Here is a 27,816-nt window from a genome sequence, read left to right on the forward strand (position 1 = left end):
TGCTCATTCTCTCAGGGCACAATTTCACACTTTTTGTAGATCATTTGATAGTTATCTGCAAGACCACTTGCAGATGACTTCACAAGCCGTTCATTGATCCGAGACGATGGGTGTGAGGGTATGTGGAAAGCAAACACTGCAGCTAAAAAGAAACAACTTAAAGACACAGTCAGAACGCATGTCCAACTCAAGCATATCTATGTACTCACGAGCGAATCTGATCAGCACAGGAATCTAGTGTGTAATTGATAACAGTCTTTTTTCCTCTGTATGCAAGTTAGACTTAATTAATACCAGTAGAGAGGAGATTCTTTCTGGACAAGTCTGACATATTTATCACGGGACGTCTGGGTAAGGCACTCTGGAGTTCGTCACACACGGTGTCTAAACACTAACCTGCCAGATGTGTTAGGATCTTTTTTCTGAGGCAGCAGTTCCCATCAACGGGCAGAAGCAATTACTAGAGGTTATCACAGGTCATCAACTGCAGAGCGGCAAGGATTTGGATTTCCTTCCTTCAAACTCCTTTTTTTCCATTATATAAAGATTCCTGAAAAAAACAAAACATTTTTACATCCTAAGAGGATAAAAGAGTGAATTTTAGGAATTCTTTATCAGTGTTGATGGCTTTGGAAATTGCATTTACCATATGTCACGTCTGTCTATTGTTGCCATCCCAGAATGCATTGCCACTTCATGCAGTAACACGATCTAAATACAATCCAGATGTACTCCACCAATTGGTCTAATTCCTTCAAGCCTCGATATTTCACATTACATATATTAATCATCTGAGGCATGTCACAGATTTCTGCACTGATAACAACATCCCTCCCTTCAAACGACGGCTGACTCATTCCAATCAAACCAGTGGGGCGGTTATCAAAACAATGCTGCAAAAAGGGAGGGAGACAGACGTCTCCCAAGCTGTTGCGCTCAAGTGACAAAACATTAAGTGCTTCCACCTTTAGTTTATGAAACTGCGGTTTTTGTTATCCGATTCAAAGAACCAATCACAAGCTTTGGAGGTCAATTCAGAGGGTTTTGTTTAAAATAAACACTAAGAAAGGTCATACAAAAATATTCTATTACCATCTTCACAATAACACATGAAGTACACCCTTGAAGGTACAGCTGATAAAAGCTTCAAATTATATTATTCTACACAAGACAACAGGTGTGGACCTGCCAAGGTCGATTTTCGGAATTGGCTTGCCAAAATAATCTGTTACTGTTGGATAGTAACATTTCCACATGCAAAAATGTTCGGGGGTTTCAACACAATAACTCTCAACTTGATTCAACCTGCTGTTTTATCTTCCCTGGCAGAATCTGAAAGCATTGTCAATGCAGTTCATGAAGAGACATCCTCTTGTCGTCGGGCTTAAAAGCCTCTCTCCAGGGTCCTGAAGCATGGGCTCAAGGCCGAGAGCTGGTCCAGGGCAAGAGGCCAAACATATCAGCAAGCCAGTACCCTGCCTGTAGGGCCCCACGGTCAGTCCTCCTCTGAGGAAAGCTGGGCCCCATCATCATGCACCTCTCTGTAGGCCTCCAGTGGGCCTCCTTCTGGGTTGTATCTCTCCATCCTGATACTCAGACCATCTGCCAGCTTCTGGGCAGCTTGTTTGGCCTGCAACTCCTGAAATGAACAGTGTACACAATTACATGAATGTACTACTTCCTGAATACATAATGAGGCAGGAACAAAAACACACAAGAGGCAAACACGTATAGGTTTTATACTCTCAGCCGGGAATATTCAAGTAGTACTTCCTCTCAACCTTCCAAAAAGGTTGAGATTTTTGAGGCCTCAGATGCTTAGAAATGTCATTTATCACTTTGATCATTCAAATCTCACTTTATCTATGAGCAAGACATCTTCAACCTACCAGGTGCCTTCTGGTCTGCTCTTGCTGAAGGTCAGATGACTCCTCTAATGACAGCAGCTGGGCAGGACTGTGGTGCAGGGGGGGAAGCTTAGCCGAAGTAATGTCATCCAGGTGTTTTCGGTCTTGTTGTCTTCTGGCCTCTGCAGAAAGTGGTGTGGTGCTGCCAGAGGCCTGACTTGGTGATGTAGATGTCGATTTTACACTTAACCTAAAGAAAGCACAGACACTTTTATCCAGAGTGACTTACAGAGCATTTAAACTATGGATTTTAAAAGTTTAAGTATTTCCTGGGACTTGAACCCATGACTTGGCTTTTACTAGCACCATGCAAGGGCAAATTAACCTGAGACCTGAAGCTATATAAGTAAAGTGTTTAATGTTAAACATCCATAAAATCATATTCCTCACATTCTAGATCAGAGTTCTTAATTGGAATTGAAGAATATTGATGAAAGCTTACCCAGACAAATTTTTACCCATTTTTTTTTGTGCATTAATTTGCAGATTCATTCTCAGCGAGACTACTAATGTGCACCAACAAAGTAAAAAGTAAATTTTTATTACAACTATAACAAACTATAAAGAAACTTAATTGGTAAAGGAAATAAGAAGTGTATTCATGTAGTATTCAATTTCAGCTTATTTAAAAAAGTAAAATAAATACAAAGCCATGCAATGACAGTGTAGTTCCACTAACTGGTTTGGTTTGAATCTGGGCTTCCTCATATTCACACTTTTCTCTGTCCTCTCCAGGACCTCTATGTAATGTAGTTTCTTCTGATGCTGATTACCCAGAAAGGGCTTACTAGAAGGCAGGGTTTGGATGGTGCCTTGGTTGGAGGCGTTGTTACTTTCAGCAAGTGTTACTCGTCCAAACGCCTCCACAAGCTCTGTGTCTTTCATCAGTGAGGCTGGTGCATTCCCACCGGCTGTTCCTAGTGTTTCAGCAGCCTGTGGCCGGGATGTCAAAGACTCCTCTCGGCCAAACAAACCACCATTTTCCTGTATGTTAGCCTCATCAATATTAACATTGGCTTCCTTTCCGTCATGGGATGGAATAATTATGTCCGAATTTGAGCCTAAATGCTTATCTGTGCTTCGATTGGCAAGGGCTTGCTGATATTTAGCCTGTAACTCTGTCCGGACAGAGATTAAATTTGCTTGTTTTCTCTCTTCCTCCTCCAGATGTCCAAGTGCAAGGTGTACTTTCACCACAAAGTCAGCAATCTTCTTTCCCTTATCTGGGAGGCTCTGAACAAATCTCCTGAAAAGATCACAAAAGTACAATTCATATTTAGATATATTTATTTATATAACACTTTAACACTGTACTTTTTTTCAAAGCAGCTTGATAGTAATAAATAGGAAAATAACAGTGTTAATGTTGCAAAATTCATCAATTACTTCAACAATGTAACAAATTCATTTGTATTACATATAAGGGGTGCTTTTGCTTTGAATTATAAATTGCCCCCAACTTTTGTGTGTAGCATGGGATGGATGATGCACGTATCTATGATATTACACGACAAATAAGAATGTTTACTGTGGGGGCGCCAGTGAGTGAGTGGACCTGGAATGATCCAGAATATTTAAGCAGCACAGTAATCTTAATGTAGTTTTATATACATATACTATGATTATATATTATGGGTAATGGGGCTAAAATCAAATAAAAAGGTAGAGGACATCACTTACTTATTAGACAGTAACTTTTCTTGTCGAGAGAGTATCTCAAGGAGCTCATCTTTACTCTTGCTTCTCAGATCACCCACTTCCCCCTGGCGCGCTGTCCACGCTGCCGACATGATCAGATCTGTGAAGAATGAGTAAACCAAGTACAAGTCTTACACTGACATGTTCCCTCTATAAAGCTTCATGACTGATGTGGCGCTAGATATCCACTTATACCGCCATGTGTCAAAAATAAGCAACGACAATGAATGAAGTAATCAACGATAATACCGCATTACAAAATAAAAGACCCAAAAGCAAAAACTAGCGTCTACCGGCGTCTACAGTTGAACAGGCATTCTCAAAAAAAATTATAATAAAATAATAATGATTGAATAAATAAATTTAATAACAACAATTTGTTTAAATTTTTTAATAAATAAATAGTTTGGTGTCCGTATTTTATTGTTAAAATGGTCGTTTACACAATTATTCATGAAAGACACAAAAGGTTGTGTGATTTGAAGAAAAAAGCTTTCGAAAGAAAGAAAGAAAGAAAGAAAGAAAGAAAGAAAGAAAGAAAGAAAGAAAGAAAGAAAGAAAGAAAGAAAGAAAGAAAGAAAGAAAGAAAGAAATGCTATTGCACTGGCGCCACCTGCTGGGCAAATTTATGCACTCCACTGTGGAGGTTCAAAATAACACTAAATGAAATTACATTTATTACAATAAATTACATATTTAATTTAGTCGTATATGACGGAGATGGCGCTTCTATGTTGCTCTGTTGAATTGAGCAGAAATACACATTCATATAGTTCCATAAATACCATACAAAAATTAAGTGTATGCAATATTTCAGTCACTTTCATTGAACACATTTTTAATATATATAGATATAAATATATTTTGGAATTTAAATATTTAGATTTTGATGAGAAATAATGCTTTGGAAAATATTACCCATGTGGCGCAATACAAAATATAAAAAAGTTGCTGTAATACAAAAATAGATATTTGAGAGGTATGACGGTACAAATTATTATAATTTTTTTTTAAATGGTAAAATCAAGTAGATCAGAGCTCATCAACGAGATTCAGAGAATAAAGCGAAATTATTATTCCCTATCATAATTCATATTATCTCTGAATAAACGTGCAGAAGTGTGTTTATTTATTTATTTATTTAGTAAAATGTGTGTGGTTTTTTTGTGTTTTTTTATTGTAAAAAATACAAAGATTACATTTTTATAATATACTTTAGTAAAATATGTTGTTGACTCATCTTCATGTGACGTAATGACGTCCACAAGAATCACGAGGGATGTTCACTTGGAAACGCGCTGCTGTGTTCCGATACTGCGTTGTCGTAAATCTTCCGAGTAGACTCGGGTCCGCCAGCCATCACAAGTACCAGAGGTAACGCCTGGTTGAGCTTTGCGCTCCGGCGACAACAAAAGAGCGATCATGACGAGTGGGTATTGATTTTTATTAAATCGGTTGACATTATATCAAGCTTCTACTGTTACTAATGTAAGTACATTAATGGAATCCAGGTTTCAGGAGCAATACAATAGCAAGGCTAACTAACTAGCCAGCTAGCTTATTCTGTGTAAAGTCAACGAAAGGAAATCACAAGATTAAGCTTCTAAACCAGGCAAAATGCAGATTTAGGGTGACGTTAGTGAAAACGAATTATTTGTATATATACTGCGACACGGAAAACTTTTTCAAACATTGTCAAAAAGTTTAAAAGTTGACAGATGTTTAACATTAGCAAACTTAAATTATATCGTCAGTTGTAATGCAACATTAATGCCACCCAGGTAAAATACAGCGAAAGTATTTTTTATCATATAAGACAACAGGATGTTGTTTATATTGTGATAGCGGCGATAGTAGGTAGTCTATCGTTTTGTGCGGATGTTGTTATTTTGAAGGCTCTCTGGCGCCTTCATTGCCACGTCGCCTCACTGCCACACATGATTATACTGTACAGATTTGGGTTTACGTTAGCATCAACCTTCCTCGTTCTCCAAATACACTTCTTGACACTGGATAGATTTGCAGATTGGAGATTTTAAACAAAGTGGCATCTTCTTGTTGATGCATGTTCAATCCTGTCTGCAATCTTTGTCTTTTCAAGGGAGTAGAGCATGAACAAGCTGTTAAGAGTGTTGAAATCTCTCGTCCTGCAGGGGGAAATCAGCGTGAGCTTGCCCGTCAAAAGAATGCTAAGAAGCAAACTGATAATACCAAAGGGAAGAGAAATGAAGATGGCCTCTCAGCAGCTGCCCGTAAGCAAAGGTACATCTAAAGAGAACAATAACATATAGATGCTTTGAATTACAAAGCGCATCCTACTGAATGTGAATATGATTTATTTTTTTGTATTTCAGAGATGCTGAAATCATGCAGCAGAAGCAAAAAAAGGCAAATGAGAAAGGAGACCCTAAAGCCAAATAACCAGCGGATGGGGTTGTGACCGACATGGCATCCAAGATCTTTTTTCCTTTTGTCAAGAAAAAAAATATCTTTCATTGTGTAGATGTGGAGACTTTGATTCTTTAATGTTTCATCCCAAACTCCATAATGTGCTTGAAAGGGCATATCAACCTCACAGTACATAATGATTTGTGTTCAGCTATGGAGGAGGAGAGAGTTTCTTATGTTCAAATAATCTGAGCAAGCCCAAATAAATGGGAGTCTCAAAATGTCTGGACTGGACTTATAATCTTGTATTTTTGTATAAAGTGCCCTTCTTAATAAAAATGTACATTTTAATTCACACCTACCAATTAAACTGTTATCCCTATAATACTATATGCATGTGTGTTTTAGAATTTAAGGTTTTTAACGATTCTCATGTTTTTCTTTCCTTATTTTTACAGAATTAACTAGCGATGAGGGCAAATTTCTATAAACCGCAACCCTTAACCATATCACTGTTAGGCAGTTCCAACATGATTATGGACTATTCAGATAATGCAGTGCATGTTTCTAATCAGACTGATTTGATGTTAAAAAGTAATGCTTAAAAGCAGTGGTGAACTCTCAGTGACAGCTTCTCTAGTGGCATAACAGGTACATATAAGTACATTTTTTCTCATTCCTCATTATTTGTTTTCTACTTATTCAGAATGTCAATAATTTCTTCATATACTATTAAAGTTGGCTTTGACAACTGTTGGAACGGAGTAGTAATGCATGTCACCACTGTTAATGTATTTACATTTATGCATTTGGCAGACGCTTTTATCCAAAGCGACTTGCATTGCGTTTCAAGGTTAGATTTTACATTGTTGTCAGTTCTTGCTGTCCCTGGGAATCGAACCCATGACCTTGGCGTCTACTGTTTGAGCTACAGGAAAGCCTTTTGCTTATTATTTTATATAAATAATCCTGTGTGGACAGGAAAGAGGCCTGTGTCACAAAAACAGAAATGTGTGGTGACACATTTAAATGGCTTGTTAAATATGCTGTCAGCTTTTACAGAAAATGTCGTTACTTGCTGCTACTTGAAATAATCACTGAATTAGGTGCCCGGCGCCTTAAGAAACCACACACTCTGTAAACGAATCTGACCACGCATGGGATGCTGTTTTAGATCAGTCGATTATTTTGATTTGCTGACATGTTTTCGGGGGGCGGGGTTTTGCTGAGAGGAGGCGGGGCTAGCGAATCCGTTAACTACACCGAATCGGTTCTTTCGAACAGCTCGTGATCGCTGACATCCTGGCGTTGCATATTTACGACAATAAGATAAAGCCATATGTACACATTTTCCTGTTTATTGCGGTTTCAATTAAGTTTTAGTTATAAGAGTATTGTAACTGATTGTGTCTAAGTTCAGTTTGTTGCAGCAATGATTCAGATCATAAAATAATTAAGAGTATAAATGTGTCTAACAATATGTGTGTGGACAACAGTTTCATACAAGCAGGTTCAACATTTTTTAAACATTTACACCAATGAAATCTGATTCTTAGTGAATCCGTCTGATTTAAAAATCATTCAGAGCAGGCCGACTCACAATTCGTTCAATATAAAGCATCAACTACAGCAGCTTTCTCAACTCAAGAAAGATTACTTTTTATTTTATACAGCCATGGCAAAAAAAAAAAAAATGCTACACGTTAAACTGCTATGGGACAGGTTTTGTTCAAGACACTTCTATTGTTCATCGTTCATTCATGATAACAGTTTGTAAACAGATATTAGACCAATCAGCTGTGAGCAAAGTGACATAACTCTGACGTAACCAAGTCCATTCTCATAGTAAGCGTACTAGTAGCAAAATGGCTTCACCGTTTCTGGATAATCCTGTAGATATCGGAGCCCAAATTGTACAAAGGGCTTTACGCAGAGAAAGAGTTCTTAGAGATAAACAAAACCCCCTAGCATTCTCTGACGCGAACTTACACGAGAAATACCGATTTTCGGCGGAGGGAATGTTGTATCTTTGTCGGCTTCTAGAACCTCATATTAAAAATCCGACGCGGCGGAGCCACGCGACCACTGTCCCGCAAATGATTTGTATTGCTTTGCGTTTCTTTGCGAGTGGTACATACCTGTATGAAGTGGGCGATGCCGAGAAGCTCAGCAAGAACACAGTTTGCCGAACAATTCGTAGGGTAGTTATCGCACTCCAGAGATATCTGAACACTTTCGTTGTGTTTCCTGGTCATTTACCCACCGTGGCCATAAAAGAGGGCTTCTCCAATATAGCTGGTAAGATTGATCAACACACTAATGCACCATCAATAATGATCGATATTAAGAGTTGGTAATGCTGTGATCTTTTGCAAGGATTCCCTAGAGCTATTGGAGTAATAGATTGCACACATATTCCAATCTCGACTCCAATAAAAGAAATTGAGGCTAATTATCTTAACAGAAAGGCTACTCACAGCCTCAATGTTCAGGTTGGTATATTGCATTTAACCAATATGCATCCACTTTAATTATTGTAATCAGGGTGCGATTTGTGAAAAAAACAGAGGGGGGGATGTTTTGAAACATTTTTATTCATAAAAATAAATCATGAGAACAAGAACTTCATTCACTGCATTTGCTGCTCTGGACCCTTTTCATTGTTCCCAGCTAGCTAACAAGAGTTTTCGTGCTGAAAAATTACATACTATTACAAATATTTGTACTTGGTGACATTCTGAAAAGCCGTACATGGATCAAAGCTAATGGACAGGATCAGATAAATCAGAGTTTAGATTCTCTGCCCGAGCCCGAATTTGACCCGACCCGACCCGGGCCCTTGATCCAGCACTTGTGTTACAAAATGCAACACGTCACGTGTCATGCTCCTCCACTCGCACGCATCACACCGGCCCGGGATAATAATCTTTAAAAATATTTATTTTGTTTAAAAAATATTCTATATTCTAAAACCTTGTTGAATTAAATTAGAGTTGTAGCCTACTAGGGCTACTCCTCCTAGGCCATCCAAAGTTCATCCAAAGTTCATTTTCTGTGCAATGTTGTTTTCGTCAACGATGACGATAACGAAATGATTTCGTTGACGCACCTTTTTTTTATGACGATAACGCGACGATGACTAGCTAAAAATGGCTCTAAGGTGACTAAAACATGACGAGACGTTTTCGAGTTTTCGTTGACGAGACGAGACGGAACGAAAATGATTATAAGTCTGACGTTCACAATGCATGTCATTTCTGCCTAATTTGCGTGAAATCTGTCTGTTTTGAGCTAAAAAAAAAAAAAGTATCAGCAATGCTGCAGCTTCCTATCCTTGTTTTGGGTACGCCCACCACCCGGCTGCCTATGCCGCGCACCAGATTCCACACAACAACAACACACCTGCGGCTGCGGCTATAGTCACGAGTCGCCACACATCTTCGATATGAGGCGCCGGACTGGACAAAAGCGAAACGAACTGCGCGAGCGAGCGACAGTGCGCGAGAGAGACCGAAAGTGCGCGTGAGAGACCGAGTGTGTCTGCGCGCGAGAGAGACCGAGTGTACGCGAGAGAGACCGAGTGTGTCCGAGCATTAGTTTAGTGGGCTAATTGGTACAAAGTAATATATAATTATTATATAACTTAGATAGCATAAATGATTATTTAACTAATTATATAATAAAGCCACAATTGCCAAAGTAAGAATGTTTTTATTCCTGGCTTTTTTTTAGTAAAACAGTGATTCCACTGTTACCACTTTATCTGTGTGTAATGTTGTAGTAGCTCAAAGTTTTTTGCTGTTTAAACTGTAAACCATTCCTTTATTACTGTGATTACTGGTGAAAATAGCCAATGTGCTGAAATTTTAGAAGAGCATCAATTCATGGAAAAAATATAACTTGAAATATGGGGATAAAAGGTTTCTGCCCGATGCGACAATGAAGTACAGCTTGGCAGCACTGCATCTCCATCAATGAGAAAGTCTAGTTTATTATGCAAATGTTTTAAGGTTAACTGTTGTTTTATGAATTGCAACACTTGCTACAGTACAACCTGTCAAACCTAAGCCCATTTCCAATACTTTTTAACCTAAATTAATTTGTTAAAGACTACTTTTTTTTTTTTTACAAAAATTGACTAAAACTTGACTAAAACCTTTTTGCGTTTTCGTCGACTAAAACTTGACTAAAACTATCAAGTTTATAAGTGACTAAAATGTGACTAAAACTAAAAAGCATTTTCGTCCAAAAGACTAAGACTAAGACTAAAACTAAAAGGGCTGCCAAAAACAACACTGTTTCTGTGTTCATCATTTTTCACGTTTTATTTTTATTTTATTTTATTTATTTTTTACGTTTCTTCTTTCAGATCCATTTGCGATCCATTTCATTCTGAATAAACAAACAAGGCAGTTTACATGATTTGTCCTTGTTGCATTATTCATTATGATAATAATTAATAAATGCACGCACAATATCCGTGAACTTGATAAATGTTGCAGATATGTTTTACTATGCACAAACAAATGCCTTTCAACTTATGTGTGCAAAATTCAGAAGCAGTAAATGAATGTGCAGCAATTTGTACAAATAGAGTGTCTGTATAGGCCTACTATATGTGTTGTAGCCATTAAATAAGCTCATTTAGTTTCATATTTGTAAAAATATTATTGTTATTTTTTTCCATCTATGTTGATTTATGAAAAGTGAACAGCAGCACGAGTAAGATAGGATGTGCAGTATATATCGGGAGACTTGGAGTGGGTTAGACATGATTTTGACTATTTCATTAAGTTTTGTTTTGTAGAAAGCCTTTCTTTAAAGTGAATTTCGTTCTGTATAAATTGTATCTTAATTTTAATACATTTTTCATCAACGAATTGCGTGTATTTAATAAATAAGAAGCAAATATAGCAGACAAAGGCTATAATCAGAGGCGCCGCCGCGGTTACTTGCACTGCATGATAACTTGAGCGGATCTCATCATAAATTAACCGAAACTAAGTGTATGCCTCAAAGAGAATATTAAGAAATATATCTAAAGAACGCTTGAAATGTCTTTAAACGAAACAATTCAAAACGAAAAGAAATAGGCAACACTCTGATGTAATCCATGCATTTCTCCATATATGCGCATTCACTACGGAAATGGCGATCGTCAACTTCATCTTTGCTTCATCTCAACTTCCCTGGCGCCACCCCTGGGTTTAAATTGGGCTCGGGCTCATAACATACAGTTAATGTGTCGGGCCGGGCCGACAAAGTCAATTCGCCTCATTCGGGCTTCGCGTCTACCGCGCCGCGCGACACGCATCGCGCCGCAGGACCTCTAGACGCGCGTAAACGCGTCTTTACATTGACTTAACATTGAAATCACTCACGCCAGACACTCAAGAGTGAGTGAGTAATCAAAAAACCTTTGCTTAGCCTCAGTTGAGTAAAACACCGTATGTGCAAGTTCAGCACTAACTCTGCTTGTCATCATAGAAACAGATAATCAGATTGTGATGTTTATTCCCGCTTCAGTAATATGCTGCATATGCAGCGTAAAAAAAGACCTGCAACCGTCTCGCAAGTGTTGATAGGCTATTACTCGTGAGGTGTAACCAATCATATAGCGCCGTGGGCGGGACATTGAGCAAGTCTGCAGAGTGGTGGTTACAGAGAGGCTGCGGAGCCAGTCAAAGTAGCGCATTTTAAAATAAAAAGGATTTTAATCAAACCACGGATCCGTGATAAGTTTTGTGATCCGCCTCGCCACTAGTGTAGTAGCACTGATCACTTTGAGGGGGGGATAAATTTATCCCCACCGGGGATAAAAATAATTAAGCAGAGGCAGGGATACATTGACCAGAAAGGGGGAAATCCCACGCATCCCCCCCGGCAAATCGCACCCTGATTGTAATGGTAAAACGTGGGACTCACCAGCAGTATGTTCATTACAGATTACTTGTGACCATCAGTGTATGGTCACAAGCCTGGATGCCAGGTGGCCTGGCTCAATGCATGACAACCAGATTTTCGAAAACTCGTCATTGTGCCAGCGTTTACAGGAAGGTATGGTGAAATGGCAACAGTAGACAACACTTAAGTTTACAAAAATGGACTGTTATTGTGACACGTCTTTTTTCTGTTCATTGACAGGGCTGTTTGACGGTCTGCTGGTGGGAGACGAGACTTACGCATGTCAGAGCTTTCTGATGACTCCCTACCCTGACCCTGAGACAACACCACAGCATGACTTTAACATGGCCCTCAGTCAAACCAGGCTCAAGATTGATACGACTCTTGCCGTTTTAAAGGCACGGTTTAACTGTCTTCGTGACCTGAGAGTGTCACCAGAGCGGGCATCTCAGATTGTGGGTGCATGTGTTGTCCTTCACAACATAGCCACTATAAGGAAGGAGCGAGTGCCAGATGAATATTATCTCCCCCATGATGATGATGATGTTGACCCCATTAATCGGGACCATCCTGCTGGCAGAGCTGTCAGAGATGCCATCACTGCAGAATATTTCAGTGACCACCTAAATAATTTTGCTTGAGAGAAATGTTTCATATTAGGCCGTATTAATGCATTCACCTTTATAGTCATTACATTTGTTTCCATCATGATGATGTTAAAAATGCTCAATGGAAAAGCAATGGCTGGAAATTAATTGATCTTGCACATTAATTATGCATTATTCTAAATCTCTGTAAAACCACTCCACATGTTGTGAAGGTAATATATTCTTCAATCTGATGATATCAGTAAGAATCCTGCTTCTGTTATAATTTTTATACATTTCTTTTTCAATAAAAATTATATCCACATTACAATTTGATTGAAACTAAATGTTTCTTAGTATTTTAAACTCTTAAGCTTTAAGTTTCAATTAGAGTTTTGAATCTCAGTTTTTGAGTGCAGTTTCAAGTTTTGGACCTCAGTGTATAATATTTATCATGTATAATAAATGTTTTGGTCTTATTTCAAGAACATAAATCGATCATAAGAAGCTTTCTGGGTTTTTTTTCCCTCAACTGCATATGAAATTACCTTAATTCGAAAGACGGATACTCGTTCAAGTTTATGCAAAATTTTATTTTGCATGTCAGACTGTGGAGACACTCTTTCAGACCTATTTTACAACTTCTTTTAATGTACAAACCTTGACTACGAAACCAAGACATTGACAGTGGCCTACCTCATTTACAGCTTACAAATACTGGTAGAAAAAATAAAGTGCGTGAATGTACAATGTAAAACAACAGCAAAACAGTGTCAAAGTATATAAAATCACAATCTACTTTACATTTTCCATTCAAACACAAGCTGAAAACACATTGGAATGTAACACATGATTAAACAACATCAAACATGTCACGGTTAATGTGGATTAAAAAGATTTTTCCAAGTGGAAGTCTATAATAACGAAGTTAGTGTCAGAGAGGGTTTGTTTTAAATCTGGATGATCCATTAACGTAACCATGATTTTCTACATTTTCTTTTTTAACCCTGAAGCAGATTGCAAATTTGCAGATGTTTTCAGCCTTTTCCAACTGGAATCTCCAAATTATCTCACTATATTAGCCACGTATGATTTCCTTGTACATGCTGTACTGTACATTTACATCAAATTCATCCACAATGTGTATCATTCTTTTCTCTTGCAGTATACCTCACTCTTTACCAAATGCCAACAATACTGTTTCGACTGTAATTTTGTTATATTGTACTATTGTATCGTATCATTGTCTTTGTTTCTGTCTGTTTAGACTCCATCCACTGCACTATATGCTGCACCGAACACAATTACCACCAACCTGTGTGGCAAGACATAATATCGTACTTGTGCTCTTCAAATGTACATTCAAAAGTATTAAGAAACATTGTTTCTTGATGCTCATACACGCTTGCTACATTTGATCTAAAAGCAGATTATTATAATTTTTTTTCGCATTTAACATTTCCATACACATCATACCATTATTTAACACCAGGCACTTTACTAATAAGAACACATTTGAATCACAGAATAGAAAACACTAACATACTAATTCCTCAAAAAGGCTAAGAAATTAAAAATGTATATATAAAAAAAAAAGAATAAATAAATAAAAATGATAGCAGATTTCTAAAAATGTTTAGAAAGTTACCAAGTTCTGCGACACTAACAAGCTCTCTGGTTTGAACTGCCTGGTGTTCAATGCTGGTATAATGACTATTTGCAGAGGATGGGTTATTGTTTTCATAGTCAGCTTTTAAGATTAAAATACCCTCATTAAACACGTATGCATTGAATCTTTGCACAAAAATGGCAAAGTAATACAAATAGACATAAAACCTTTTTTTCACCTTGAGTGAAGCATCATTAGTCAAGTCTTGGCAGTGATAAAGCACCAGTACCAGTCACACAAGAAGGCTTGTTGCCCATTTCTCTCCGGCTCATCCATCTGGTCCACTCTTTCTCCAGTTGTTGTCTCTGACGGCATCTCTGTTCCAACACTTATTCAACACAATAAACTGTGTCATAACTTAAAGTTTAACATTAAAGAGTGAAGAAGATGTGAGAGTGGATTTGAGGGCATTGTCTTGAATAACTCAAATTTGGCAATTCGCACACTGAGCACGTCACAACTATTCTTAATACTCAGGGCTCAGTACGCTTAGTCTTCATGAAAGCTGCCCAAGTGAACATTAAGACTGTTAGATTGTTTATGCATAAATCATATAAACTCATTGGCAATGTCTATGTTTTACACCACAGAGTCTCTGATCTCAGAGCCCAGTCGTACCCGGGGGCGAGGGCTAATGTCACTGACCTCCACATGACTTTCTTTGACCCCATTCTGTGGCGTTTGGGCGAGTGTCTGTGCTTCCTTTGAGTTGAGCTGCGTGCTTGTCTCTGATGGAGCGATTATGTAACCGCAGTTTTCCTCCAAAGTCTGGTAGCTTTTGTGGTCGGATGGGGAGGTTGGAAGCACACCAGCATTGAGGGGCACACTCTCCCCAGGCCTGACTGTGCTCTTTTGGGATCCTCCAGTTTGTTCTCCCCCTCTTAATACCTCCTTCATCCGGCCCCTGTGTCTATAGGCTACCGACAGCCCGAACGAAAGCACACACACAGCTAACAAAACACACACTACTGCCAGCTCTGTGCCATATGTCTTTATGCGAGGTTGAGCAGAGCGTGCCGATTCACCGGACAGGATGTCCGACGATATGCTTTGGATTATAAGAGGTGTATCTATCTGCCCAGTATTGGTTGTGGTCTCGGATAACGGCTCTGCCTTTACACAGTAATTGGCCAAAAGTTGCCAGAAGCCATGTTCTCCTGACCAACAAGAGAAGACCTCATCTCCGCCTGGTCGGCCGCTGACTACCAATCCACCATCTGGGCTGGGGAACAGGAAGTGACCTACATCTGGCTTGTATAACCATTTTCTGTGGGCATGATTGGAGCGAAGATTGCAGGGCAGCAGGCGAAGGGTGTTAGCTGGGACGATGATGATCTCACAATTAGATGCTTGGGAATTTGGGAAAGAGCGTGGTAACACTAGAAATAGAGAAGAAATATATACTATAACATATTCAGACGGATGATAAGATGCTTGTATATGTAAGGATTTGCAGGTTTACCTGAGCTTTCAGAGTCCACACTGAACATTGTGCCGTTACATTTTGATGAAGTGTCAGCCTTCTCAATATCTTGCTGCCATTGTCTGAAACACACATAGGATGGTAAAAGATTGGTATTGGTACTGAAAATTATTAATTCAATAGATAATTTGAAACAGGGAAGACTTACTTTTGTGGTGTGATTCGTGTGACGTCAGTACAGTGTGTTCCTGTCCAAGCACAGTATGGGTCTCTGGCCAAAACACACTCGCCACAGTTGTTATGGTAACTGCAGTTTGCTACAGGCAACTGCACAATACCAGAGTGTGACGACATAAATAACAAACCCTGTTTGTTGAGAGAGAGAGGATTGAGAGTAAGAGAGTGAAATACAATCTTTGAAGAGAACAAGTGTATTTCAAATACATTACTGTGCAAAAGTTTGGGGCGAGTAATAAGTACCATTTTTTTCTGAACGAGTATACATTAAACTGATCAAAAGTGAAAGTATTGACATTCATAATGTTATAAAATTGTAAAAAAAAGAAAGAAAAAAAGAAAAAAGATACACAAAAAAAATAAGCATTATGATAATACTAAGAAATGGTTCTTGAGCAGCAAATTAGAATGATTTATGATATATGAAGGATCATGTGAAACTGAAGAGTGGAGTAAAAGCTGCTGAAAATTCAGCTTTGCCATCACAGAAATAAAATTACATTTTGTACAGTTTTTTTTAAACAAATTAAATATAGCTTTGGCAAGTATAAGACAATAGTTAATAGACTTATACATTAAAATATCTTACTGACCCCTAACTTTTGAATGGTAGTGTATAAAATGAATGCACCTTTTCATAAGTACAAATAAACAGTAACACGTTTTGTTCACATTAGTTAATGCGTTAGTTATCAAGAACCTAGAAGTAACAATCATTTTACAGCATTTATTAAAATAGCTTCGTTAAATATACCACAGATTGTTGTTAATTATTCATGCTAATGAATATGAAATGTAGTATATGCAGACATTAACATTAATTAACATCAACCTAGGTTAATAAATGCAGTAAAAGTATGTTTTATTATTAGTTCATGGTATTTAATACATTAGTTAATAGTAACAGATTGAACCTCTTTATTAAGTGTTACTACATAAACACACACACACCTTAGCTGAATCCAGCTCAATGTGTTGTACAGGCTGTTTTTCTGGGAACAGTTGGATCTCCTCAATGATGTGCATCGTTCCAGCAACATTCACAGCCTTTTGCAAACGTCCATCATCTGTCAAATCACAGAGCACAACATCAACAGCTAATTAGAAAAGAAATTGAAATCAGAGAAAATCAGACACTCAAAAAACACAACATACCTGTGCCGATGAACATCACATCGTAAGCTCTGTGGAGGCCTTGCACGTGGTGTACAGCGATTTGTGTGTAGTGCACGGAGTGCGTGAAGAGCACAGGCTGACTTTTGATAGGTCTGTCCATCAGGAAGTGGTCTTTCACAAAGTTTAGTACCTTGTCTGGCATATCTAGGGATGAGTCTATTCCCAGCTGCCTTGAAGCATTAGTAATACACTGTAGAAAAAAAAAAAACCACAATCTTCACAAAAAGCTTCACAGAAACTCAAAGATCACTTATACAGAACTGGTAAAGTGTATATGTGGGAGTGTGTGTCATCTTACCATTCCAGGTCGTGGTTCAGGTACAGAGTGAGTGTGTGTGTACCACTGCTGTGTCTCTCGGTTCACCTCTTTATAACGGCCAGTAAACGCTTGTTCTACCTGATCCATGCTGAACACACACACTGCTGAACTGCCTGCTAGACCTTTACTCCTACAAAACATATAGCAACAAATTAGAAAAAAAGTTTACATTTTAGAACGGACACACTAGAATTTGTAGTGTTAAATTAGAGCAAACCGTTTCTAGTATATTGTATTAGTATAGTAAAACATTATCTTCCTGTGCCCCTCTTTATTTTTCCGCTCACCATTGAGAAGTGAACACTGCATAGAGGAGTGTGTTTTTCTTGCGTTGGGCTGGAAGCACATATACATCCTGAATGATGTTGAAAGGAAAACCATCATCGGGTAGCGAACACAAGAGTTGAGCTTTAAGAAATGTGGTCCATTTCTTCTGCAGAACTCTCTCTCCACCTTGATCCTCCTGAGGTTATACACACAAACACACACAAGCAGCTGATTAACACATTCAACATATTTTCCTCACTTACAATATTTTATAATACTCTGAAGGACCACTAGGGGGCATCAGAACTGTTGCAGTACCAATGGTACAGTGACAGTTTCAGATAGTGACACCACAGTACTGAACGATTATCATATTCACATACTATAGTATTTATAGAATTATCCAGGGTATTTCAAATAATAATACTGTAATGTCTTGGTACATGTCAAAAAACAAACAAACATGGTATTATCAATGTACTCCCATGGAAGTCAGGGAGGCAGGGAGTGTCAACGGGTGGGAAATTAACACATATGTGAACATTAATAGGGCAGAGTTCACAGCCTTCTGTGATTCACCTTGTTCATCTGCTTCTTAAATTAACATGAAACTAGGGTGACCAGACGCCCCGGTTTCAGAAGTGTCCCAACAATTTACTAAAAAATATGTAAATATGTGCCAGTTTCATCTGTTAGGCTCAATGACTTCTAATTAAATGACAAGTGTGCAGATTTTCATCCAGTATTGTCACAATCCCCATAGTATATGTAAATGAACAATGTGTATTCTTTCCCCATGTTATCTGCACCAAGATCTCCTGGTTTATTTGTCAGCTAAAGTCCACTGGATACTGCAAAACATGTAATCTGGCTGACTTTTGTTAAAACTTCAAATTGTACGTCCGCATTTTTGTATCCCTCATCCCTGCACAATATAGTTTGGTAAAGGGACCACCACCAACACCCCTTTTCTCTGATTAAAAAAAAAAGGCTATCTACTGCATAAACCATCTAGTTTTATTTAACAAATCATTACACTTAAATGAAAGATTATGAAGACTTTATAATATAATGTGAACTAATGGATTTTGCATTATAACACCAGGAAGCATGTATAAAGAAAGTAAACAGTTGATTTTTATTTTCATTTTGACCTTTAGTGCTAAACAAGAATGAGATGAGGAAACTTTAGAAGATATGAATATACTTAGTATATACTGATAGTGGATATATTGGGATTTCTGTATGCGTGTCAGTACGTTTTTTTTCTTTTTTTTTCTTCAGGTATATGCTGACTTTATCAACACTGTGTGAACTACTTAAACACTCCATCTTACCTTACACACACGTGCAATCCTGGACACTATGGTGTTATCAAAGAAGTCGAACTCCTTTCCCATCTCACTGAAGAAAAAATAGATCTGATCATCACTTCTCTCACTGTCTTGACCTGTAATATGAGCAGAACCTACAAACGCTGGGTCTGACGGACCACAGTGCGCGCGCACACACACACACACACACACACACACACACAGACACACACACACAGACACACACAGACACACACATTTACCATATTCCAGAAAACAAAACTGTACAACTGTTTATTTAACATCAGTATCAGTCAGTAATTTTCTGTTTCCAACTTGCGTGAGAAAGCATGGTTCTGTAATCACTGATGCTGGCATTTATTTTTAGATATTAATCTCTTAGAAGGTCCCTTGTGAGGAAGTGTGTGTGCTTGTATATATTTACCCTGGAGCCAGTTGAGAGAGTTCTCCGTTTTGAGAGGGGTGCCAGTCCCTAGACTCCTATATATGGTGGGTTCATTTCCCTGGAAGTTACTGACAGTAGCAGTGTACAGTTCCCCATCTATAACAAAACATTCAAGTGCTCATTAACACTGAATCAACCTTTTCATCAAACTTAATGATGTTTATATATGAAGTTCAAACAAAAAGATTGCATTGTTTTTGCATGAGTATACTCACCCACTGTAATAGCTGTAGATCTGGATTCTGGATTAAAAGGACAGCGTCCACGGCCATCCTCCATAACGGGTTCCCCCTTTTCATCTCTTTCCAGAGAGAAGCTTGAAATGTTCTACAAATTTCATGAAAAGCACAAACACGTCATTTGTTAAATCAAATGACACCAGACACACTTGCACAATTACATAAAGCTCAGGTTTTTGTCCTATATATTATTTTATTCAAAAATACATTAGAAAAGCATTTTAAATACACAATGACTTTAATACACCTCATTTTTTATTTCCGTTTTACATTTAAATATTTCTTTTTGGGGAAAAAGGTAAAAAATTACGGTGAAATAACTGTCCCAAAATATAATATGGTGCCCTAATCACCATCATAAAGAAACAAAGCTTCAGTAAAATAATGAAATATATATATATGTATGTGTGTGTGTGTGTGTGTGTGTGTGTGTGTGTGTGTGTGTGTGTGTGTGTGTGTGTGTGTGTGTGTGTGTGTGTGTGTGTGTGTGTGTGTGTGTGTGTGTGTGTGTGTGTGTGTGTGAAAAAACAATAACAATAATAATACAAATTAAATAAATGACACCATAGAGAAACTGTCAACAGACCTTCATGACCATCAGATATGTATGAATATCAGATTAGTTTTACTTTTAAAAATCACTTTTAAATTAATACTGTTTACGTAATACCACATTTTTAGAGACATTAAATTTAAATCCTCAAGTTTTTCCAAAACTGTATGAATCCGACATGCATATAGAGAGTACATTTCTAAGAACTTAATTTTTAAAATAGATTTTAAAAAAAGAAGAAGAGATGTCTCACAATGTAAGCGCAGATGGGGCTGAAGGCATATGTTCCACACACATACAGGTGTGTGCTGTTCAAATGCAGTAAAATCTTGATGTAGTTGAAACAGTCAGTCTGAAACACATAAGAGGCAGATTATCTTTTAGTTTGTTGTTTTAATATATTAAGTCACATTTACATTAACAATAACCGCAACACACTTATACCTGGGGGTCCTTTCCCTTGAAGATACACTCCTTCCTCTTCTTTTCTGGAGTGCTCCATGTGAGCTGCAGAAGAGACAAAACAACGCCCATCAAAATGCACTCCTACACACTACTACAAACATTCTCGCACACACTTACTGTTTTCTGTAGATACGTCACACTGATGTTGTCCAGGCTGAGAGAGAATATGTTCTCCCTGGCTCCCACGTAGATCTTGTTTTCATCTGGGCTCAGCAGAAGAGTTGAATAGTTATACACACCATCCACAGAGAACTCTCTCACTGATCGCCCTTCTGCATCTGAACACACCCAGAGGCAAAAATGTTACTTCGCACATCTCATAAAAAGAACAAAAATCAATGTTACCCAAAAAAATCGTAATGTTTCGCACACACACACATATACATATATATACATATACATATTTATATATATTTTTTGAAACAGTGTCTAAATAAAGTCTTACAGTACATTCAGAAAGCATCTGACCATGTGAGGAATGCTCCTTCAAAACTACACAAACCTAGCAGACAAACCGACCCTTTAAAATGATGTCGGTTCGCATGTCCAGAAGGTTTTCCTGGCAAGGCACAGAGGTCACTAACGTCAGTGTTTACTGACATAAAACCTTTTACAAGCCATTTGTTCTAAGTACAACCATTACATTTGCATTTCAACCTCAAATGATTAATGAGTATAGCTGTTACTCTGATACAGTACACCAGCCAGGGTTTGCAAATGGTTCTAATAGCTCTTGTAAATGTTTACAATCAAAGATTAAACCCTCCTGTGTGTTTGGCTAAGATGAGTGAATGCAACATTTGGAACAGTCTCGTAATGGGTCTTTTGGGAATAAGAAACATCATGGCAGTTCAAGTAGCCCTAAAATTGAGCTAAATTATAGCAGATGAGTGGTAGTCTGAGGGAATCTGGGCCAGCAGAGCTTCTTCCACAGAATGCAGTGCTCATTACTGACATTGCTGCTTTTGTGAGCATAAAATGCCATTTCATGCAACATTTCCATTTCAAATGCTGTTCTTTTTAACTTTCTATTCTTCAAAGAAAAAAATATATCATGGCTTCCACAAAAATATTAAGCAGCACAACTGTGACATTGATACTACAACATTGATAATAATAAGAAATGTTGCTTGAGCACAAATTCAGCATATTAAAAGGATTTCTAAATGACCATGTGACACTGAAGACTGGAGTTATGATGCTGAAAGTTCATCTTTGCCATCACACTTTAAAATACAAAAGAGTTTAAATTGTTATAATATTTCACAATATTATTGTTTTTACTGTTTTTCTGATCAAATAAATGCAGCCTACACATTTTTCCATTTCAAAATGCCGTACTTTTCCAGACTCAAATTTCCAAACCTCTCTGTAGATTTTCAGACCATATTTAACATTAATGGTTCATACAACATTATTTTGAGCTTTAAATTTGGTATATAGTACAGTAATCTGTAAATATGTTTATTTTCTCAGGGGTCAACATACAGCGCCCCTAAAATAAAATAAAATAAAAATTACAGACTTTTGCATACCCTTGAGAAACCATTCACATGCGCACAGGGAATTTTTTTGCGTGCCTACGCATTACAGTTTCTAGTTTTATATATAACCTATTTCCTTTGAGCGTCACCAATAAAGAAATTTTATTGCTATAAAAAGAAAAAAATATCGCCAATTTTCTTACTATAAAGAAAACGAGAGCATGGATGCATATGAATTAATAGAGATCTATTTGCTCAAAATTTGCCATTCCTTAGGGTAGTACCTCTAATATCAAGGCCTAATGTCCAATTTAATGCATCCTCTGTGGCGGCAGAGAAACCATGACACTAAATGGGCTGATGGCACAATACAGCTGTGTGCATTGTCCTATTTGCCAAGTTCAAGGGTCTATAAAAAAAGACTGGTATTGTAAAAAGTGTTAAAAAATTGGCTTTCGTTAGGGAAGTACATCATTTTTCAAAGTTTTAGGTCTGCTTTAACACGTACTCTGTGGCGGCCAAGAAACTACACAGACAAATGGGCTGATGGCGCAATAGTGGCAGTCCGGTTTGACAATCACTAAAGAATCACTAAACAGCTGCCATGAAAACACACTTCTTATACTATTTTCATTAAATTCTCAATTTTCTATTATAGAAAACCATAATCATAGAAAACAAGGCCAATAGTCTGGAAATGCAAATATTTTTCCATACACTGCTTTCTTTTTTCCATACCTTCCCAGGCCTAAAAAAATTTTCAAATCAAATGCCATCCTTTTCCAAATTGCGTAGGAACCCTGTATAATATTGTTGCCACTTAAAATGCTCAAGCTCTTTCAAGCAGGATGGATTCTGATTGGCTGTCATTGTTTTATCGTTCATCAGCTGGAAAAAAACCTTCTGAAAGTGATTCCAACGATATCGTTTCTCTGTACTGTTATCGTTATAGTTCTTCATCTGCTATTCTTTTAGGTTACACTTTATTTCGACGGTCCCCTTTAGACATTCTCTTGGGTATAAGTAGAGTTGCACTTACATGTCAACTAACTCGCATTAGAGTATTAGTTGAGTATTAGGAGTTAGTTGACTGTTAGAAGTAGGGGTAGGGTTAGTAGAATAAGGGGTTCTGGTTAGCAGAATAAGTTTACATGTACCTGCTCATTTACTTGTGTCAGTAGAATGTGTGTTGGGGAACCATCAAAATAAAGTGTTAGCAGATATTGAGCAGTAACTCGATGAGAGTTAGTTGACATGTAGGTGTAATGTACTTTATTGTCAACAAAATGTCTAAAGGGGACCATCAAAATAAAGTGTTACCTTCTTTTATATTTAGAATTTTTTTCAGTAGTAAGTTTAGTGTAAAAATAGCTTTGGAAAAGAAAGCATCTGCTGAATAACTAATTAATTCATGCACTTACTATATGAGAAACTGATGCGTGCTGTGACATCATCTTCATTAACCACGGTTGCTTGTAAAACTCCGGCCAAAAAAATCCATATGGTCCAAAACAAGAGCCAGAGAGAGTTTGTGGTTTCCATGGATACTTTCCATTTGGTCGCCATGGTCAACTGCTTTGCAATTGAAGATTGTAATATTCCAGGTATCTTTGGTATTCAAATGAAATGTTTACACCCTGTCGTTGATTCTTTCAGGGATACTTAAGGTCATCGAGACCTTTCCATACTGCAATTATGTCCTCAAAGAGGTCAAAGGTGGAGAGATATCAGATCCTTGTGGGCAAACACACACTTATTTTAAACAACACATTCCTCCTAATAGAGACTATCCACGTAGCAAACTCCAATTAGACCGTCTGGAATCTGCAGAGGGAGAAACAGAAGCACTTTTAAATCATATGATTAAACAGAAATGAACAGACTGAATGATGTGGCTTCCATGGGAGGGAATAATAAGAATAATTTCATTTTGCTACAACCATGAGTTATAGCCATTCACAGCTGATAAAACCACCTCACGCCTGAATTAAAGAACTCAAGACAGCTCATAGAGGTTTCTCAGTTCAAAGGAGGCTGATCTCAACATCCACAGCACATGTTTCAGTGTTTTTGTGGGAAAGAGGCTGAATCTAATGTCCTCCTCTGCATGACTTTATCCAAACAGAATTTGGAAATGCATCAACTCCTCCCTTTTGGCCTGATCAGCTTTTAAGGGTGGTATGTCCTGAAAACAGGAAGGCTGTGTAGTCTCTGTAGCCTCAAACACAACACACAAATAAAATGACAAAATTCCATACTGATCACGCTTAGGCTATGTTCTCAATTTCTATTTATTTTTAATATTTGTATTATTTATTTATTATTATTTTGGAGAAAATTAAAATCAACAGTCAATTCCGAATCTGGACGGCCAGTAAATAAACTGTCAGTAAGATCAGGTGACCATTTTGTCTTTGGCACTGCAAACCATAAAACGCAAACAGTTTAGACCATTAAACAGCCCAAAGTTTGGCCATGTAAACATATAACTACAGATGTATACATCAGCAATATAGCCTAAATCGTGCATAGATGTAACAAAGTTCCACCTAAATGTGTGTAGTACTGACATAAGTACAAGATGTACACAAACACCTATACAGCCTGCAGATGTCACATAACTGCCCTGTGCTGCTGCAAAGACTCAAGAGTCAGAATTTGAAGACAGGCACTTCTAAATGATTAAAGACAGAGATAAAAATAAATCATGCTGCGTACACTTTCATAAACTCCAGCTACAGCAGACCGGTCATGTACACACACAAAAAATACGGCTCTATAAAAAAAACTCCCTTACTATGAGAACTTTTGCAAATTAATGACCCTCCATTAATGTTGAAATGATCTGACATGCATGATCTCAAAAGATGACGACTTGAAACGACTTGGGATTAATAATTTGACCTATCAACCTGAGGATTTTTGTACTCAAGATTATGATTGATTAAAAGTATGATGTAACTTTTAACAGCAGAAAATATTATGCAATGTGAACAAGTGTAAACATACAATAAAATCTTACATTCTTAGGACACTCTTAATGAAGCGTCTCATTGTCGCTATAGACAATTGAACATTCTGCCAAGCATTACATCTAGAGAAGAATGACACAGATTCCGAGGTCAAACTTGTTATCTTTTACTTCAAAAAGTTCTCTGATATATGCAATAAAATTTACAAGCTGCCTACCATCTTTCTACTAACACTTTTATTATACTATCTGGAAGAAGGCAGTACACCATTGGTCTTTTTCTTTTACTACTTCCCTTTACATAGTGAGTCCTTAGGGCTTTTCCTCTGGCAAAGTGATAAACCAAATGGAGAGCTGGTTATCATTTGTTGACTCCCTACTGACTCAAAACAGGAGAACTCACACTATCTTTACCAAATAATATAAACATCAAAAGGTTCTTTGATAGGGCATACAAGGTATTCATTCTCCAGTCCTCATAGTCTTTGATCCAAAAGGCTGATGCTGTTCTAAAGAGAGCAGATTTTATGTAAACAATAAAGGTCTGCTTTCATGTGCTCTCTTCACTCATCTAACCACCTAGAGGTACTACAGTTTTAACCTGTTTTTGTTTTATATTTATTTTTAGCAACACTCAATCTTCAGTCTTAGACTGAAAATATTACCACGTATCTCACAGTTTAGATTATGGTACTTGTTTTTTATTCTGTAACTAAAATGGTCTTTTGTGGAAAAAAAATCCTTGATCACTCATTTCATTTAAATTGTTATCTTACATGTTAATCATTATCAAACTCCCTCATACTACACTCCAAAGTTACATGATCTGAAGCGTAAACAAAGTTAAAAGTCCACCCAACACAATTAAGCAAGATGATATCAGTTTTCAGATCCCACTCATAATTAAAAGGATTAATATCAATCAATGTTAATGAATACACTACTTGATTGAAGTATCTTTCACATTGAAACAAAGGAAATTCACATGTTATAGGATGGGTTCAGCAAACGTGGGACAAGTAAATTTCAATATCAAATGCCCTTTAAATATCCAAGTAAACTAATAGTCTTTTTTCGTTCTGTACATGCTTTCATTTGCCTTACATATTCATAGTGAATAGTAAGCTTCAGTATCAAACTGATTATTTATGAGGGTCTGCTTTATGTAGCCTACTTTTCCAGTTTAACTAAATATGATTTTTAGTTATTTGAATTGTTTAGAACTGGCTTATGGTCATGAATCATTGGACTATTGAGAACATACATTAGACTATGTGTAGCCTAACCTTTGTGATGGTGGTTGGTTTTACATGGTTTCAGGCTGGACAATGCTGGTCATTTGTGGTCAACATGTCTGGCCCAAACTGTAGTTAAGGGATTGCTGGACTACCAACTGATGGGCAGCGATTTACAATCTTGATGAAGGTCTAGTACGGTTGGTTTTTTCAACAGTGACACAGACCTTATTTGGCAAAAATCTAAAATATAGTTTGTATCCGAACATTGCTTTACTTTAAATGCAGTGGTTATAATTTGCTGTAAACTTAAAACCACTGCGCCAATTTTAATGATGACCTGCTCCACGTGATATGATAATGAAACAACAGTTATGAAAAGCAACACCTATAGGCTACCATTGATATAAAATAGTCGCAATAATATTGTAATAAATACGTTTTTTGATAAATTTAAAGAGGGTGGAAGCACATTAAAAATACAGCTTTTATCAGCTCCCCCTTCACAAAAATGACTACTTTTCCATAGTTCACCAAAATTCTTAACGTTTATTCTCCCTCACAAGTACTTGTAAGCTCTCGAGCTTTACTTTGCGTGACTGCATGATAACACATGCGCACAATCCAGCACCACCTTGTTTATTTGAGCCCATTTCCCACCCACCTACCTACATACCCACCCCCAACTAACTCACCCACCCTCTAATACCACTACAAATACACGATATACAGCCTGCATCCTAATACACCGAAAATAAATTACTGACTGATCTAAAAAGTGATGTTTTGCAACAGGTGATTTTACATACCCAGCATTCAACAGATAAACGTGGTCAGTCCTACATATTCATACGAACAATACTGAATCCTAGATCTCACCTCTTGGTTTACCCACTGCCCCCCTCTTTAACTTATTGTTTATATACGTAACTTACCACTAAAGCCAATACATCTCTCTCCGAAGAGACTGCCAGTTGGTGTGATTTGGAAATGAGCCTTTAGATTTGTATTCCAGCATGTTTCCTTCCTTTCGGTCCCGGTTAACTGTATAAAATTCAGCCGCTGATTTCTTTGCTCATGGATCTACCGCTGCGCTGACTGAGACACTCGACACTCCTCCTCCTCAAACCATTGACTGGAGCCACACCTCTAACTAACACACACACACACACACACACACACACACACACACACACACACACACACACACACACACACACAAACTAGAGGTGCTCTCCCTTTATCCGACGAACTCTGGTCTCAATTGTAACCAGTGGGAAACTAACAGTCATAATTTTTCCTGGTAAACAAGAACAAGAAAGTGTTTTGTGTTTTACTATCAGGCAATTGTGGAGGACAAAAAAAAAAAGATATGCTAATCCAAGAATAATTCACATTTCATTTACTGTAACATTATTTAATGTAGGCTATTACTTTGAAATGTAAAATTTTTGAATTTGAATTAGAAGCTTAATTATAGCCTATAAGGCTACTTAGGCTATTTTTTTTTTTTTA

General features: G+C 37.5%; 4 protein-coding genes across 4 annotated transcripts; 2 read left to right on the plus strand and 2 right to left on the minus strand.

Moving 5' to 3' along the window:
• Window positions 1-1,029: 1,029 nt before the first annotated feature.
• On the minus strand, window positions 1,030-3,860 carry polr2m (RNA polymerase II subunit M). The gene is made up of 4 exons (XM_082160821.1): window positions 3,588-3,860; window positions 2,587-3,153; window positions 1,890-2,097; window positions 1,030-1,639 (listed from the first exon to the last, which is right to left on the minus strand). The coding sequence occupies exons 1-4, from the start codon at window positions 3,695-3,697 to the stop codon at window positions 1,496-1,498; spliced, it is 1,029 nt and encodes a 342-aa protein (XP_082016947.1). The 5' UTR covers window positions 3,698-3,860; the 3' UTR covers window positions 1,030-1,495.
• Window positions 3,861-4,882: 1,022 nt separating this feature from the next.
• On the plus strand, window positions 4,883-6,348 carry serf2b (small EDRK-rich factor 2b). Its single transcript, XM_082158319.1, has 3 exons — window positions 4,883-5,034; window positions 5,759-5,867; window positions 5,960-6,348. Exons 1-3 carry the CDS (start codon window positions 5,028-5,030, stop codon window positions 6,024-6,026), a joined length of 183 nt encoding a protein of 60 aa, XP_082014445.1. The 5' UTR covers window positions 4,883-5,027; the 3' UTR covers window positions 6,027-6,348.
• Window positions 6,349-7,317: 969 nt separating this feature from the next.
• harbi2 (harbinger transposase derived 2) lies at window positions 7,318-12,920 on the plus strand. Its single transcript, XM_082158310.1, has 4 exons — window positions 7,318-8,291; window positions 8,370-8,485; window positions 11,939-12,050; window positions 12,138-12,920. The coding sequence occupies exons 1-4, from the start codon at window positions 7,859-7,861 to the stop codon at window positions 12,536-12,538; spliced, it is 1,062 nt and encodes a 353-aa protein (XP_082014436.1). The 5' UTR covers window positions 7,318-7,858; the 3' UTR covers window positions 12,539-12,920.
• Window positions 12,921-13,056: 136 nt separating this feature from the next.
• sema4bb (sema domain, immunoglobulin domain (Ig), transmembrane domain (TM) and short cytoplasmic domain, (semaphorin) 4Bb) lies at window positions 13,057-27,413 on the minus strand. The gene is made up of 15 exons (XM_082158303.1): window positions 27,237-27,413; window positions 23,517-23,919; window positions 20,729-20,889; window positions 20,591-20,653; window positions 20,400-20,498; window positions 19,570-19,681; window positions 19,334-19,450; window positions 18,913-19,058; window positions 17,596-17,771; window positions 17,288-17,438; window positions 16,969-17,179; window positions 16,765-16,880; window positions 15,785-15,942; window positions 15,616-15,698; window positions 13,057-15,532 (listed from the first exon to the last, which is right to left on the minus strand). Exons 2-15 carry the CDS (start codon window positions 23,659-23,661, stop codon window positions 14,733-14,735), a joined length of 2,538 nt encoding a protein of 845 aa, XP_082014429.1. The 5' UTR covers window positions 23,662-23,919; window positions 27,237-27,413; the 3' UTR covers window positions 13,057-14,732.
• Between the last annotated feature and the right edge of the window lie 403 nt (window positions 27,414-27,816).

The sequence above is a fragment of the Leuciscus leuciscus genome (assembly GCF_965113295.1).
Source record: "Leuciscus leuciscus genome assembly, chromosome: 2".
NCBI classification, from domain to species: domain Eukaryota; kingdom Metazoa; phylum Chordata; class Actinopteri; order Cypriniformes; family Leuciscidae; genus Leuciscus; species Leuciscus leuciscus.

What these genes read in the sequence shown, in the direction of transcription:
- polr2m (XM_082160821.1), bottom strand. Translation starts at nt 3,697, where the DNA reads ATGTCGGCAGCGTGGACAGCGCGCCAGGGGGAAGTGGGTGATCTGAGA. An exon ending in GAAAAGTTACTGTCTAATAA is followed by an intron (nt 3,154 to 3,587) that starts GTAAGTGATGTC and finishes TGATCTTTTCAG; the next exon opens with GAGATTTGTTCAGAGCCTCC. An exon ending in CCCAGATTCAAACCAAACCA is followed by an intron (nt 2,098 to 2,586) that starts GTTAGTGGAACT and finishes TGCTTTCTTTAG; the next exon opens with GTTAAGTGTAAAATCGACAT.
- harbi2 (XM_082158310.1), top strand. Translation starts at nt 7,859, where the DNA reads ATGGCTTCACCGTTTCTGGATAATCCTGTAGATATCGGAGCCCAAATT. An exon ending in GGGCTTCTCCAATATAGCTG is followed by an intron (nt 8,292 to 8,369) that starts GTAAGATTGATC and finishes ATCTTTTGCAAG; the next exon opens with GATTCCCTAGAGCTATTGGA. An exon ending in GTGCCAGCGTTTACAGGAAG is followed by an intron (nt 12,051 to 12,137) that starts GTATGGTGAAAT and finishes GTTCATTGACAG; the next exon opens with GGCTGTTTGACGGTCTGCTG.
- sema4bb (XM_082158303.1), bottom strand. Translation starts at nt 23,661, where the DNA reads ATGGCGACCAAATGGAAAGTATCCATGGAAACCACAAACTCTCTCTGG. An exon ending in ATCTACAGCTATTACAGTGG is followed by an intron (nt 19,451 to 19,569) that starts GTGAGTATACTC and finishes GTTTTGTTATAG; the next exon opens with ATGGGGAACTGTACACTGCT. An exon ending in TGTGGACTCTGAAAGCTCAG is followed by an intron (nt 15,533 to 15,615) that starts GTAAACCTGCAA and finishes CTCTATTTCTAG; the next exon opens with TGTTACCACGCTCTTTCCCA.
- serf2b (XM_082158319.1), top strand. An exon ending in GCAGCTGCCCGTAAGCAAAG is followed by an intron (nt 5,868 to 5,959) that starts GTACATCTAAAG and finishes TTTGTATTTCAG; the next exon opens with AGATGCTGAAATCATGCAGC.